At 38.3% G+C, this 16,211-nt stretch overlaps 1 protein-coding gene across 1 annotated transcript in view; it reads right to left on the reverse strand.

Annotated features, from left to right (window-relative positions):
- rsrc1 (arginine/serine-rich coiled-coil 1) overlaps positions 1 to 15,675 on the reverse strand; it is a 202,106-nt gene extending 186,431 nt beyond the window's left edge. Inside the window, exons 1-3 of the mRNA XM_022678771.2 lie at positions 15,565 to 15,675; positions 13,109 to 13,372; positions 8,680 to 8,799 (exon numbers count right to left, since the gene is read on the reverse strand). Of these exons, the coding sequence (XP_022534492.2) occupies positions 8,680 to 8,799; positions 13,109 to 13,359 (371 nt within the window). The 5' untranslated portion in view covers positions 13,360 to 13,372; positions 15,565 to 15,675. The remainder of the gene's footprint in view (positions 1 to 8,679; positions 8,800 to 13,108; positions 13,373 to 15,564) is intronic.
- Positions 15,676 to 16,211: the final 536 nt, after the last annotated feature.

The following is a 16,211-nucleotide window of genomic DNA, read 5'->3' on the forward strand; positions in this document are numbered from 1 at the left end:
TCTAAAGTGCACGATTCTCACAGATGCCATCTGCATTATCCGATTCGCCTCGTTCTTTCCCTTCCTCTCCTCCTTCTCTTCCTGTGCGTGATCTCGCCGGCCGCTCAGCCACACCGAGGCTACGGTGAGGAAGCAGCAGGGAAAGTCATCAGGCAGATGTGCTGCACCAACACCTCATTTCAGAAGAGAAGCCTATCACTCACACCTTCTGAGATCTTAAACATTCCTTACACCTCTCTTCCTGTCTTTAGGAAGAACGGAAAAAGGAAAACTCTCGCTAGTAGGCCGCACCTGTGCTCTGGACCTCACAGAGAGGGAATTGTAGGGGAGGGGGTGTTGCACGTTCTTGTGGTGGCACCTCCTGTCGTTTTAATTCAAAAGGAGAAACCCAAGGCACAGTGCGTAATGAAATATTGATCACGGAGACGTGTGCCTGTGTGTTGTGGTTTAGGCAGACAGTTGTCTGGTCTTTGGGGTCAAATGGTGGATTAGAAACAGTGTGGCAGGCGACAACTAACCTCTTAAACTCAATGAGCTTAACCAAGAAAGAGTGACAGCTGAAACAGCCAATCACTGACATTGTTCGCCTCATAATAGTGTATATTAAAAATTCAATTAGAAATCGGCCACAAGGGGGCTCAGAGTGGCCCAGCGGTCTAAGCGATGCCACTATAATCGAGAGATTGCTGGTTCGAATCCTGTTCATGTAGCTTGCCATCGGCTACCGGAGCCCTAAGAAAGCACAATTGGCCTTGCTCTCTCTGGGTGGGTAGATGGTGCTCTCTCCCCACATCACCTTCAAAGGGTGATGTTGATCAGCACAAGGTGTCTGTGAGCTGATGTATTGGAACAGAGTTGCTGCGCTTTCCTCCAAGCGTGCTGTGATGCTACTTGGCCTCGAAAAGAGGCGGTTGGCTGACTTCACATGTGTTGGAAGAGGATGTGCTAGTCTTCACCCTCCTGGTGTTGGGGCATCATTAGTGATGCGGGAGTCCGCATTGGCCGTGTAAATTGGGGAGAAAACAGAAAGAGAAAAAAAAAAGTCTTGGTCAATAAATGATCCGCCACCATGTTTAACAGCCGAGACAACACCTAAATAATCTCTCATTAGCTTAAAATTGAATGTTATAGATGAGGGTAGGGATACGTTTTTAAAGATTTAGGAGATGTTTGTGAAGATTTCGGTTTAAATTTTCAAATAAGTTTACAAGTATGTAAGCAGTTAGTTAAGGCAGGTCATTTTGAACACTTAGAACAAGAGGAGTACACAAAATATTAAGACTACAAAATGAGTTAAAGAGCCACTGCAACCAAATAATAGCATTTAGCATGATATATTTCCATATTGTGCACTAATCCCACTCTCACTATCACCACATTATCAACATTAAGACAGTTCTTTTATCCTCCTTGAATTTTTGGCAATCCCAAGCAAGCATTACACAAATCTGGGACCCTACTACTGAAAATCCTCTGTGATAGGCCAAGAACAACCGATGTTTCACTGATGTAGGACCTAATAACTACAAAACTGTGATCTTCAGCATTCCATCAGGAACTTTAGTTGTCTGGCTTCCTTCAGCAAGAAAAAAAAAATTCCACAGACTGGCCAAAAGACTTTGCAGTTTTACAAAAAGTTGCTTACACGCTCAATGCTCATCATCTGAAGACTTCCAAGTTTCTAAATTGGAAAACATTAAACCTTTTTTATTTTATAACTAAAACTTTGCTCTCAGACTACTGTGGCTCTACTAAAAGATGCAAGTATGCAGATGCAATAATGATAGACGGTAAAGATTGCATGTTTCACAGATGACATGACTTCCAAAGGCAAAAAGTCAAACATTTTCTTTAATATTTTGTGCAACATGGCCTGAGGCAAAAGTTTTGTCAATACTTAGTAATACCCACGGTTGGATTACAAGCCAAAAGCCTTTCAGTCCATTTTTGGGGTATTTTCACTTATTTGACCTGATTCGACTCGATTCAACTCATTCTAGTTCTGTGGTATTTGTTGGTCTGCTCTTTAGAGGTCTATCTACTGGTTATTGATGATGTTTATGTCAGTGGACTGTGATGGTCATGGTAAAACCTTCACTGTTTAATAGATGAATTTCACATGTTTGGTCACTGCAGCTACAAAGTTCTATTTTAGAACTTGTTCCCCAAATGCATCAGGCTTAGATGTCTTCCTAATGCTTTCTCCTGCTTTTGGGCATCAGTTTAATTTTGAGGATGCTAAGCAGGTGCTCAGAGAAGCAGCTATAACATTACGTGTCCACTTGACAGTTCATTTTGATGCGTACAAATAGTTTCAGTGCATTACATTGAGACATGCCTAACTGTATGACAAAAAAGCTCAGCAGAGCTGATCTTAATAACAAACAGTTTTTTTGCAATTACTTTATTACTTTATTATTACTCAGGAGAAGAAAAGAGACAATATACTGGGTTTGTGCGTGAGGAAAAAAGATTTCAGATTTTTTTTTGCATTTAAAAGAAAAAAACATTACTGAAGAGATTTGCCTGAAATTTTTACTTTTTTCTACATTATGTAAGTAACCATTTTGTCATGGAGGTCGGTATATTTTTATTATGAATAATGATTATTCATAAACCCCTTGAGGGTTTCTAATATCGAAAGTCCTTGAAAGTTTAATACAGATCTGGCAACCTATGACCAAACTTCAATTCGATGCCTCTGCATGTGTTCATCATTCCGCTTCGCTCTGCAGTCTGCAGCTAAGCGACTTAGCGTTTAATTGAACAACGTGTTAAACCCAACAGATAGGCAGGTGTGTGTGTGTGTAGGCATGTGTGTGTGTGTGTGTGTGTACACAGCAGCTCACTTGAGTAGACCAGCGCTGCTGTTTGGCCCAAAATAACCGAACATTTATTTTGGTTACCTGTGCACAAGTCTTAAAAGACAGGTTAAACATCTGACAAGAAATATTGGGCCGCTTTTATCCCTCATCACAACCCTAGCTATTATATTATCATTATATCCCATCACTGACAAAGTGGTCCTAAAATTACAATAATATAATATCTTGACTCCAACTACAACACCAGTGAACTGGTGGCTTTAAAACAGTAGTTTTGAGTTTCGATTATTACTGCTATTTCGGGGAAATCCTGTTTTCCCTAATGCTACTGAGCTCCAGAAGCAATGTGAAGTGATTTGGCATAATCTTTTCCTAATATCCTCAAACTACTCCCCTCACTTGCAAACAAAGTCCTGCAGAAAACTGCGTTTAAATTTCATCTCAGTTTCGCAGCATGTTACATTCTAGCTTTATTTGGCTGTGTGAATTGGGCTACAGAAGCTCTGTGCACAGAGAGAGCGAGACATATTGAGCAATAGCTTCTTCACAGCAGCAACCGGGCTGCATGAACTGCCTGTTTTGATCAAAGGGAATAAACATTAATGTCTAATGGGTTATCAGCTACTCTTGTCTGTCGTACATGTTTGGGGGGGGAGAGAGACTGCGAGTCTCTACGGGCATCCGTTCTGTTCATCTCATTTTCTGATATGAACGGGTAGGGGGAAAAAAACAACAGGCTATAATGGAGCATTATTCTAATTTTGCTTGTTTATTTATTTATTTATCTGTTTCCCTTTCTTTCTTTCTTTACACATAAGGGCCGCTGAAAGTAATATTCGCTCCAAACTGCCCTAATCTTCTCTGCAGCAATATTCCCATGCTGCAGTTATTATTCTTATTCCTCTGAATAATATCCACTCTATGGGTAGTTTTCACCCCCCCCCCCCCCCCCCCCACATACACACCCATCCACCCTCCCCAACTCACTCTCTCTCCCTCATCCCACTCTCATATTCTAGATCTCGCATGGCGCTCGCTCATATCCTGTCAGTATATCAATCACGGAGAGCTGTCCACTCAATCCGCCCCTGATTTATCAGTGTGCCTCGTCCCCAACTCCATAACTCGACCCAAACCCTTTTAACACGACAGTGACAGATAGCTACCCCGAGCGGGGCAACCTGTTCCACTTATCGCAGGCCTACAATCGCACACCCTCAAAACTTCTAGCCGAGCCCAGACTTATATCAGGATCTTCAAAATAAAGGTGACAAAAAGGCTTCTTTGGACTGATGCCACAGACAGCCCATAATTTTACTCCAGCCCTATATCTCTGCTGGCCAAAACAAAAGTGTTGACCATCTGGGGGCAAACCTATCAATCAACCATTCTTTAAAGTATCACTTCTAGCAGGATAGAACTCCAAAAACATATATAAACTTGAAATAACATCCAGATTCCAAACTAAAGCTTTTAATTGCTTTTCCACAAATCAAACAGGTAAATCAATAAAAACAGATTATCAGAACATCACATCTAAGCCAATATACAACACTCTTGTACTAGCAACTGATCAAACAAATCAAATAGTAGAATATTAAAAATATAAGAAGAGATCTGTGCTGGAGGCAAGCTGTATTTTTTTATATATTTATTGATTAAATTAACTAAACATCCACAGTGCAGGACAATAAAAAAAAAAAGTTAACTCTTAAAATGCATAAACTAAGCATACAAGCTCTCAAAATGAACTGAAATCTGTTCCAAATCTCTGAGTGTAAACTATTCATTAAAATCAACACAGTTTTTAAGAATTAATACAGTATAGAAAAACATTTTATCAGGATTCTTCGATATATCAATATTTTCTTACCCTCCAACTGAAAGCTACAAAGCAAAGGTTATCGGACTAAGTTACAATTATAGACAAAAACAATTTAACAAATCTTAAAATAAATAACCCAGAAAGTATTGTTCACTACTTTCCCTGGACCCTGTCAGGTCTGGCTCAAGTTTTTTTAGGTCTACAGTTCTTAATGCTATTTTTACTGTATTTAAAGCTATGAAGGTGTACTAATTAAAACACAGCAAAGCAACACATTAAACTGTAATCCTAATAAAAGCTGCAGAATATTAGAATGTTATAATTATGCACACAAGCATGATTACACACAAGGAACTACAGCCTTTTTTTAATTTTATTAAAATTTTCCATTCCATCATATAACGTTAGCACTACTGCAGTAGCTGGAGTCGCTACTGCGGCACCATTTATTGCCACCGAGTGTTCTTCCTGCCTTCATCTCTTTATATAATGTGTAGAGACCATGAAACACATAAACACGTCTCCCAACCCACCGCTTTGCCTACCCAACAACGTTTACGTTTTTTTTTTTTGTTTGCTTCTGCACAAACTGCAGCATAACAACGACTGAAGCAAGCTTGTGCACCTCCATGTTGGCATCTGAATCTCCTAGTTTACGTGAGTCACATGAATGGTGGAGCATGTGGTCAGGAATCTGGTCCTATATTGTATCATGCCAAGACATGTAATGTGTGCTATATTTTAGCTCAGATTCCAAAAAATCGGCACTGTCTGCCTCAGATTTCTGTGCGAAAACTACTTGTCGATACCGTGTTTTTAAACCCTTACTGAAAGCGAGAAGGCAAAGATCAATTAAAAAAGTCATACTCACAACTATAAACAAACAGAAGAATCTAGCTAAATTTATGTCTTTTTATAGGACACTGAGAAATCATCCACAGTGCAGGCTAAAAAAAGTAAGTGAAGACTACAATTTAATAACCTTAGCAGACAACCACACAAAATTTATGTTAATGTTATTAAAACAATACTATGGTTGTTTGTTTTTTAGAACTAATACAACATTCCAAAACATAATATTGTGATACTTGAGTCTCTTACCCATTATAGTTGGTCATTTATAGTTACAGCCTTTCAAAGAAAAAGTTTTACTTTAACTTATAAAAAAAATGGTAAGCAAGTTATTTCTAATTCCAGTCACTGCAGTCTAACAAAGCTGCAAATAAAGCTATCAATAACAAAAAAAACAAGCAGCAGTCTGAGAAAAGCTCCTATTAGCCCTCTTTATCAGTGGGAGGCTAATGAAGATATGGACCTCTTTCCTTTGTGATTGAAATTTCTCCTCCATCTCCTGCAGCCGCGCACCAGTAAACAGGGGGCCTCGGCGCGCATATATTACGTGAGCCACCCTGCCGTTCTGAAGGATTTAACCGCCGTGTTCTTGGCGGCTTCATTTACTCACATTTGCAATGTTAATGAAATCGGCTCCCTTTATCAACCATACATGATGCCCACGGTCACTCTTCCTACGCTGAGTCCGTGTGTGTACGTGTGTATGTATGTGTGTGTGTGTGTGTGTGTGTGTGTGCGTGCACGCTCGCATAAACACAAGTGAAGAGGGGGGAACCAGAAAACAAACATTTCAATAAACAGCGACTGGATAATTATGTTTTAATTGCATTAATTAATCAGCCTAAGTGCCCCCTTTTTCTTTCCCGCTCTGAAGAGGCCACAAGGACAGACAGTGCGCTTTGACCCGAGGGTGCTTGGGCCCCTGCTTAATTAATAGAGACAAAAAAAATAATCATAACGTACACTAATAACCGCTGTATTTAGTGCGAGCGAGCGAGCATGTGCAGAGGACAAGCAGCTGGCGAGAGTGAGAGTGCCTCACTAAAAAACAGAAGGGCTTTAATGGCAGGCTGTCACAAGCTAATTAGCTAAGGCAGCTTTCTGTAGCAGTCTAAATGAGGATGGCTGGGGAGAGGCAAGTATGCTTTCCCACATGCTGCAGCCTACATGTTTCATTTCTCCTCTCCTTTCTTCATCTTCTTCTTCATTAAACACCCAAATGTGAGCCGGTAATTGCAAACATATTGGCGTTTTCGGTGAAATAAAACTCTCACTTTGGCCTAACAACAGGAATCCCCTTCTGTAATAGAGACCACTTTGTTACACTTCAGCAAAAATATGAAATTAACTAAAGTTATGCTTTTTTTTTTAGAAGCTTGCGCACATTTGCTACTGCAATTCCTATATTCCAATATTTACATAAACAAATTGTATTAATAAAAATACGTTTAGTACTACTAAATAGTAAAATTCAACGGCCTCTTTGGTCTAACATTGGGTATTTCATTTAATATATTTATAAAAGGTATTAACTCTTTTATTAAACATTTACACAAACACATACATAAAATATATTATACTATAAAATACTTTATATATCATTTAAATAAAACACTCTGTTAAACATAACAGGAGTCTCCTTCTGCAACCCAGACCACTTTGTGTAAATTCAGAAAATATAAAAATAAATTCTAGCTAGTTTAATTTTTAATAATTAATAAAAAAAATATATATATGTTAATTTAATAAGTTAACTAATTTATCAACTTAATCCGTCACATTTTTAATGATTGTTGTACATTTTAGATACAATTCATAAACTGACTTGAATTTCAACTTTTTTGTGCTTACACCTAACAGTTTAAGTGCATAGAATATTAGAATATCTATTTCCATAAATAATCTGTAGTATATTTAAAACCATTTTAAGGTCCAATGTTCTGGTCAGCTCTTTTACCTCTGAAAAAAACTGTATAAAATCTGAAAACAGAAGACAAAAAAGTGACCTTCACTAGGAGATGCCATTTCCTTAAGAGGTATACATATAGAAGACATTAAGTGATGTGAAACAACTTCTCTCATTATTGTGTTTAAAATGGTGAGGATACACCAACAGTACATTAATCACTGATCAGATATTTTTTTGTGATATTGTGACATTAAATGAATGTCCCATTAAATGTTTAATACATGATAATGTGTTGAAAAGCCACAAAATCCCTTTTTTAGCTTTGTTACTGTCAATTCTTATGGTTTAAGGGTTTGAACAGTTAAGTGATAAGAGTCAGCTGATGAGTCAAATCTTTCCATACTACAATTGTATTTGTTAGTTCTGAAAATATTTAAAAATCAACCAACTCATATTTCTTAATTGTGCATCCAAACGATAAAAACGCTACAATGCTTCCAACAACATACACTGTCCTATTATTTATGAAGCACAATGATGCTAAACTGTCTCAATGCCTTACAACACATGTGCTCTTAAACAGAGACTGCTGCGCACTGATTCACCTGCTTAACTTCTACTGATTTAACAGGCAGAGCTGACTGTTTAAGGGAGACACGCTGGGATGCTGAGACGCTGAGAAAGGCTTGCAGCTGAATTGTTCGAGCTGTGCTGTACTTTGGCTCCCCCTTGCCAAAGAATAAATGATAAAGTTTAAGCCAGGAACCTGAGTCTGAGGATATTCAATATAAGATTGCAAATCTCATTACATAACTAACCTTTTATCTTCGCAGGTCTTTTATTTCCTCCCTAAATGCCTCACAGGGTTCAGATCCTCTCAGAGATCTGTCATTCACTCAAAACTCACAGTGATCTCACAGAGATTGAAAATGATTGAGACAGGAGTCCCTGGGGCTGGAACTTACTTAATATTTTTGTATTTGGTTAACCTGAACTACCAGAATAGGTATTACAGGTGGCATTGTTTTAAATGGCTGTAAATCTTGATTGGTGTTAGAACTTTTTCCAAAAAGTAGGGAGAGGTAAAAAGCATTTAATGTAGGTTAATGCAATATATATATATTTCTACTGGTTTCTATTGCTCCACCCATTTGTATAAAATATAGTCATATAGAATAAAAGGATATTAAGATTATCCAGATTGCACGAGTATCGGACTGCAGGCCTACTGTCGCACCAGGCAAGCTGGTGTCCTTTATTCTTCTTACCTCTTACGGCTGCGGGAGCGAGACCTCCGTGACCTGTGGCCCCGCCCTTTGTCAGTGCTGCGGCTCCGCCTCCTGTGAATGGAGCCTCTGGAGGAGCTGCTGCTGGAACGGTGCCTTCGCCTGGGAAAGCAAAAGTATCACATAGTAAAGTACGGCTATAAGAAACAATCGGTATTGATACTTTATCATATCTCGATATTCTGTTTTGCAATACTTCACTGATTTTTAAAGACACAGTATTAATTATTATTGAATAGTTTGGATGTGCATATTGGTGTTAAGACAGTTGTTCAATTTGTGTTGTGTTTAAACCCCAACCACTAGAGGGCAGTGTTGTAGTTTTGTTTTGACTGCATAAAAAAATAATTAATTTGGAGAAACCTGAAAAAAAGATCCTGTTCCAGAACATGATATATTTATTTTGATCATGCGGGTCTACTTTATATATTATCACAACAATGTTATCATAATCACAACAACATATAAATAAATGCTACTATTTTATACTAGTTTTCTTTGCACACAAGTGAGTTATATGATAGTTACGGAGTAGTTTCTAGATTAATGAAACGCATATATTAACGTAGGGTTCAAGAGATTTAAAAATAAAAGACGAATAGATTCGAACTAATTCATAACACACTGACATGGCAAATATCCTTAAGGGACTAGATTTCTGTCCCATGATTTTTGTTATATATCACAAGAGCATTGAATATTTTCTCTATATTCTGTTCACATCTATCCTTTCTGTTTGCATGGACAATACTAGCCAAACGTCACCCACTGCACTGTCCACTGTGAGCGATAATGCCTCCTATGACAATTTCCCAGTACACTCATAAAACTGTGGATTGAGAAATGATAAATGCACGCACAACTTATATAAGACTGAGATAATTAACGTCACCTTAACATGATCACGCTGGACAGTGTTTGGCCTCACTCACAAGTTAACTCCTCACTATATATACATACAGCTATCCAAACAGAACAGTGGGTTCTGAAGTACAACACAGCTATCTACTGATCTAGATGTAAACTATTCATCAACATAAAACACTTAGTTTGAAAACCAATGCATTGCTGCAAAACCCAGAATTGTTCATTAAATTGAAAAAAACTGATATTTGGTAACTGCAGCTTTCAGCTCTCACACACAGCCCAGAAATAAACAGCAGATAAAACCTCTCGATGATGGGAGATAATCTGAGCACCCGAACAGAGGTCAAGATCCTGAACTTGCGGACTCCACATGGACCCATCAGCCAGAATGACTCACTGCACTGTGTTTAGAAAGGCTGACATCACTCCTTTAGATGAGCTAACCCCCACCCCCCCTCCTTTACTCCATTATTTCAACTAATGAACTCTTACACTCAGTCACTCACTTTCACTCTCCCTCTCTTGCTCTCTCCCTCTCTCCCTCTCTTGCTCTCTCCAGCTGTCTACTTTCCCTGATCCTCTGGGTCTCCCTATAGCCACTCCTCAAATTCTAATTTAAAATAGAAGGCCTGCTCCCTGTGCCTATAAATTGTTTATCGTCTTATTGCCTTAATTTAACACAATTTAGTTTATTTGGCTAAATAATTCCCCACCTCTTAAAGCAGACTTCACTGCCAGTGGCTGGCAAGTCAGACGGCCCATCCCAGAGAGAGCATCACTGCGTCGGAAGGCAAAGCGGCAGAGACAGGCCAGGCTTTGGGAGAGTAAACGCCGGGGCCGTGGCTGCGCTCTTTTCATCTCCTCCATAGCGAGCAACTTCTGCCTCGGTTCTGTTCGTAAACCCGCAGCTCAAAGGCTGCACTGGCGGCTAGCGCGTACAGGGGGATGGGGCTGCTGGGGGAGCATTTAAATGCGCATCACTCCCAGACAGTTTGAGTAATATTCATTATTAAAAGTCTTCTCTTTCTTCTGAGCCCATTCTTGCTTTATGGGTTGCTTTTTTCTCCTCTCCCCATCGCTCACATGTGCTTAAAGCTAAAATAACAGTGGCTGCTCCACTGGGAGACAGGCAAGAACAAGAAAAACCCACTACAGATAATACAAACGCTGCACTATCAAAATAAATTTGTAACACTAGCGATCCATAAGAAGGAGTTGTGTGCTATTGTGCCTCTATGGCCTGCCCCAAGCTTTCTCTATTAAAAAAACAAAACACACATAATACACACGAAACATGACTGTTTGACAGAGCGAAGAGAGCAAAAACACAAAACAACAGCAGCAACTCATCCTAATACAGTCATCATTTCTCCTCATTCAGATTTTCTGCATAATACACTCTGTGTCCAAATGTTTGTACAAATGCAACAGAGCTAATCCTCATACAGAAGTGCTGCAAATAGAATAGGACTCTCTGAAGCAGATTAACGGGGGATAAAACTAATATAAAGGTATGGGCTAGAAGAGTATAAATCCCCCAGTATTGCGCTATGGAGCAGTAGAACTGTGTTCTCTGCAATGATGGTGGGTGATTCATACAATATTTTGTGATACTAGGGGAAGTTGGTGATGAGGTTTATTTAGCTTTCCATCTGACCTCAACTCACCACACACATCTGACCAAAAACATATCTAGATGTACAGCTCTGAAAAAAATAAGAGACCACTCACAAATTGAGTTTCTTTGACCAAATTGAAAACCTCTGGTTTATAATCAAGAGGAAGATGGAAGATGGAAGATCACCAGCCATAAAACCAAGCTGGACTGCTTAATTTTTTGCACCAGGAGTGGCATAAAGTTATCCAAAAGCAGTGTGTAAGACTGGTGGAGGAGAACATGCCAAGATGCATGAAAACTGTGATTAAAAATGTTGTCTGCAGTTTATAGAAAAAAAACAACAATGTTCATTTTACTTAAACATATACCTATAAAGAGCAAAATCAGAGAAACTGGTTTAGAAACTAAAGTGGTCTCTAATTTCCTTCCAGACCTGTATGTTCATGTATATAAATATATGTTTTTTATGTTTATATAAGAATAAGTTTTTCCTCTACTTTACATGATGTGGTGCCACTATGAAGTAAATTTGCAAAGTGCAACAACATGGGGATGGGATAGTTATTATGCTTTAATACAATCTGACCAATAGCTCTTGCAGTGTATTGGTTTAAACCTGCCGATACAATATGTATATGATACCTTGACCTTGACCAAACATTATTAATTAGTTAGCTTTACGTTTTTCCTTCAAACCAACCCAATTCCTTTAACATATAGTTAGGAGCAGATTAGTGGGAACACACTACATCAACAACTGTCCAATCAAAATCTTGTCATTCAGCTTCAATCCTGACATTCCCTAATCCATTCCTCTTCTTGTTCCAAACCAATGCATTCGCTGAGGTCACAACGATTTCCCATCCCATATAATGCACACACACCAAATGGCATGAATAATTGAACTGAGACAGTTGGCCCTAAACAACTGCATCAAAGACTGTGTGTGTCAGAGGGATGTAGGGGTTTTCAAGAATATGGTTATCCTCCACAATTTGGGCTATTTATTACTATCCGTACTGAATACACACCTTAAAATGAGCATGATCTAACTCTGCTGACAGTCTAAGGTCTAAGGACAGTCTAACTGCATTATGGAAGGTCTATGATAAGATTCTATAATGACAAAAATAGCTTTAAAACACAAAAAAGAACGCCTAATGTTTATATAACTATTTAAATCAAATCACCACCAGTGGAACTACAAAAATTACAGAAGTAAAGAAAATGATAAAAATGAGAACTATTGCAAAAATGTGACTGTCATTCCCATTATGTCATCAATTATATGATTTTTTGCTCTTACAAAAATAAGGCCAATGGAAAATCATCAAGCTCTAACTGAATAAAAGCAATTTGATGATTACCTATGATCATCTTAACATTTTAGGATTAACATTATTATTTGAATCCATTAGATAGGACTACCTCATCACAAGATACCACCTGGAAGGGTGAAGGGCAGCAGGTAAGAAGGCAGTCCTCAGAGACCAGCCAATGAAAAGCAGCCAAGTGCATCTATTTAAAGTGCCACTAATGCACCTACACTGGAGAACACTAGATCTCAATTCAATTACACTAGTTCATAAATGCCATAGCCGATAACAACACGATAAGTTGTGTTGAGCAATGGGAGCAATGGGGGAAAAGGAGGGCCACTTTACTCCTACCCTGAAAGAGTGTTGCAAATTATACTCTCTGGTACTTTGGAGCAGATGGCTTTGGTATCACTGGGGACTGCACTAACATTCTGTTTTTAAGACCCACATAAATTTTGCAGTATATTTTATAAAGCCTCTCCTTTCAAAAGCATTTTAATGTTCATGAGAGAAATTAGAGACCTATAATAATAATAATAATAATTCCAATTAGTTTTATCTGTCCCTTCATCTTCCACACAATTTAATGAGAGCATTCAGGTCCTACCTTCTATCACGATCACGATCACGGTCTCGATCTCGTTCTCTGTCTCGATCACGGTCTCGATCTTTGTCCCTGTCGCGGTCCCGGTCCCGGTCCTTGTCTCTGTCCCGGGAACTTCTCCTGCTGGAATGTTTGCTGCGGCTCGTCACTCTGCTGCCTGATGAGCTGGAGGAAGAAGAAGAAGAGCGGCGTCTGTGCTTCTTCTTCCGCCGACTGCGGCTGTCATCCTCGCTGTCTGAAGAACGACGACCCATGTTTATTCAGCCACTGGACCACAGAAAAAAGGAGGGGTGAGAAAGGTCATATTAAAACAAAACCAGACAAGCAGTAGACATAAGTGTGTAGCAAAACTACTGTTCTGTAGGCCTGACATCAAATGAGGGCACATTACAGCATTTTATCCACCTACAACTGTGATCAAACAGTAGCACAAACAAGATTTTTTTAAAAGAATCACATGTTCTACATATATACTTATATTCAGTACGCTAGATGTGGCCTCCACATAGTATGCATCTTTTCTTTTGCCAGTACTTGTTCTATTTTGTTTTTGTTCCTTTTTGTTTCTTCTTTCGGCTGTACTGAGCATATTGGAACACATTGTAATTCTATAATAACAGTGTGTAGTCCTGTATCTGTTTCTCTGCATATTTTATTATCCTCTTTTTTTACCCTGTTCTTTAATAGTCAGGACTGCACAGAGCAGGTATTATTTGGTTGGGGGATCATCATATGTCAGTGTGTCAGTGGGCAAAGTACTGTGGGCAGCGTCTTGTGACCTGTGACTAACAAAGAACTAGAACTTGACTATGCCTGTCATGATAATTACATTATCCACTTATTGTACAATAAATGGACATGACCTCAATATTATTTGATAATCTGTTGTGTTTATTTGTGCGTTTGTTCACATATATAACAGTGAACAGTATTTGAGGCAGTACCAGACCAATGCTTTTTATAACTGTGAATATATATACACAGTGTGGAATGCAGTACGTGAAGAACATGCTATTGTCTTTAAAAGGGTATAATTACTTTGTCGTGCTATTCTATTATCATGATATAAGTGGCGATTAATGGTTATATGAGTTATATGAGAACTGTTTATCGCAATAATGTCTGGGGCGACATATCATCCACAAAATTTCTCATTGTGATAGGCCTAAACATGACCAATACAAACAGCACAATACACACTAACCACCACCATCAATGTGAAGTAAAGTGCTGTAAGATTTTTTTGAAAAAAAAAAAACTGCACTGACTTGAAACTTGATATAAAACAGTGGACCAACACCAGCAGATGACATCTCTCTCCAAACCATCACTGATCATCACACAGTCCAAGCTGCTTGAGGTCTAGTGTGAAGTTTCCACAATCAGTGATGGTTTGGAGTCGTCTCCTGGCATGTCATCTGCTGGTGCTGCAGTGGAAAATCTTACAGCATTTCACGCTTCCCTCTGCTGACAAATTTTATGGAGATGCGGATTTCATTTTCCAGCAGGACTTGGCACACTGGCAAAAGTACATATCTTAGTATCTTATATAGTATCTAATTTTTTGGAGAAACTGATTTTTGGGTTTTCATTGACTGTGAGCCAAAATTATCAACAATAAAAAAATAAACACATTAAATTGATCACTCTGTGTGTAATACATCTGTATAATATATGAGTTTCAGATTTTGAACTGAATAATTAAAATAAAGTACCTTTTCAATGACATTCTAGTTTTTTTACTTTTTAATGCACTAGTATAGGGTGAAAGAAGGATAATAATAATAAAGTATACAGATTCAGGACTACACTCTGCATTTAGCGTTATATATCTACAATGTGTTAATTTAAACTCAGTGGAGCTGGAAAACGTGGAGAGTGAACAAAGGTGGTCATGATACTGTGGCTGGGCTAGGTACATTTAAAAAATCCGAGATTAAATTATTATCCTATGGTGTATTAGTTAACTGTATCATAGTTTAAGAACCTCTGAGCTACACAATTAAAAACAGTTTTAGATACTAAAAACTAGTTACGTAAAACACGTATTTCTCCTACTATATTTTTTGTAGTTAACTTAACTGGCTAACGCTGGATAACGTTAGCTAACTTACCTTTAACAACAACTAGACACAAACAAAAACAACGCTCAGGCAGCTGCTAAGCTAGCTAGTTAGCTGTGTTGGCCGCAGAACAGTGCTTTTACTACCTTTCTTCAGTATGTCTCAGCATAACACCACATAATACGAAGTAAATATACATAAATTAAAGATATTTGCCTTAAACGTCAGTATTAATGTATTAGCTCGGTTGCTAAGCGAGCTAAAACTGACATTTGCCGGTTGTCGCTAACGCTCGCGAGCTCTATCGCTCCACCAGCTCAGTATTAAAGCTAACAGATCTTAACAGCGCAGTCTCTGGGTCTCAGACTGGAGAAAAATGTAATATCCAGCTCTTACCGGCTAAAACGTGTCAGAAATGCTTCCTCACACAAACAGAAACAGCTTCACTGAACTCAAACAGCGGCGCCATGCAGCCACACACAGGCATTCATAGTCCATACAGAGCACAACGATTGGGAGGCAGCCCAGAGCACGAAATCAAACGCCGAGCAATCGATCGACCTCACAGTGCTTCTCACTAATATTATTATTATCGTTCACAACTGTTAATAATACTGTACATTTAGACATGCAGTGTTATTTAAGCCTTTTATTTAAAGCTTGAATAATAAAATACATTGCCTGGCCATTCTAATTCTTTCGAAGTTTAGATAAATTTTGTTTAATTATAAATACATCATAAATGCATTTTCAAAGCAGTTTTTGATAAGCTAGACGTATGTTAACCCATTATACGTTTATTCTTACAGAGTTGCTTTTCAACTTATTAATAACCTAAATATTATTTTTCTTATTTACAAAGTCCAGTTAATACTTTTATTCATTGTTTGTTAATTGGAAATGTGACCTCTGTTCTGACCTCTGATTGTTTATGCTGTTAGGTCTTTAACCAGAAGCAGCCTATGCTGAAACACTTTTTATAAATTCAGCATAAATATGAATGGGAGAAGCTAAACTGAATAGACATTTTTACATTTTCATTT

This window comes from Astyanax mexicanus, chromosome 4 (assembly GCF_023375975.1).
Source record: "Astyanax mexicanus isolate ESR-SI-001 chromosome 4, AstMex3_surface, whole genome shotgun sequence".
Lineage (NCBI taxonomy): Eukaryota > Metazoa > Chordata > Actinopteri > Characiformes > Acestrorhamphidae > Astyanax > Astyanax mexicanus.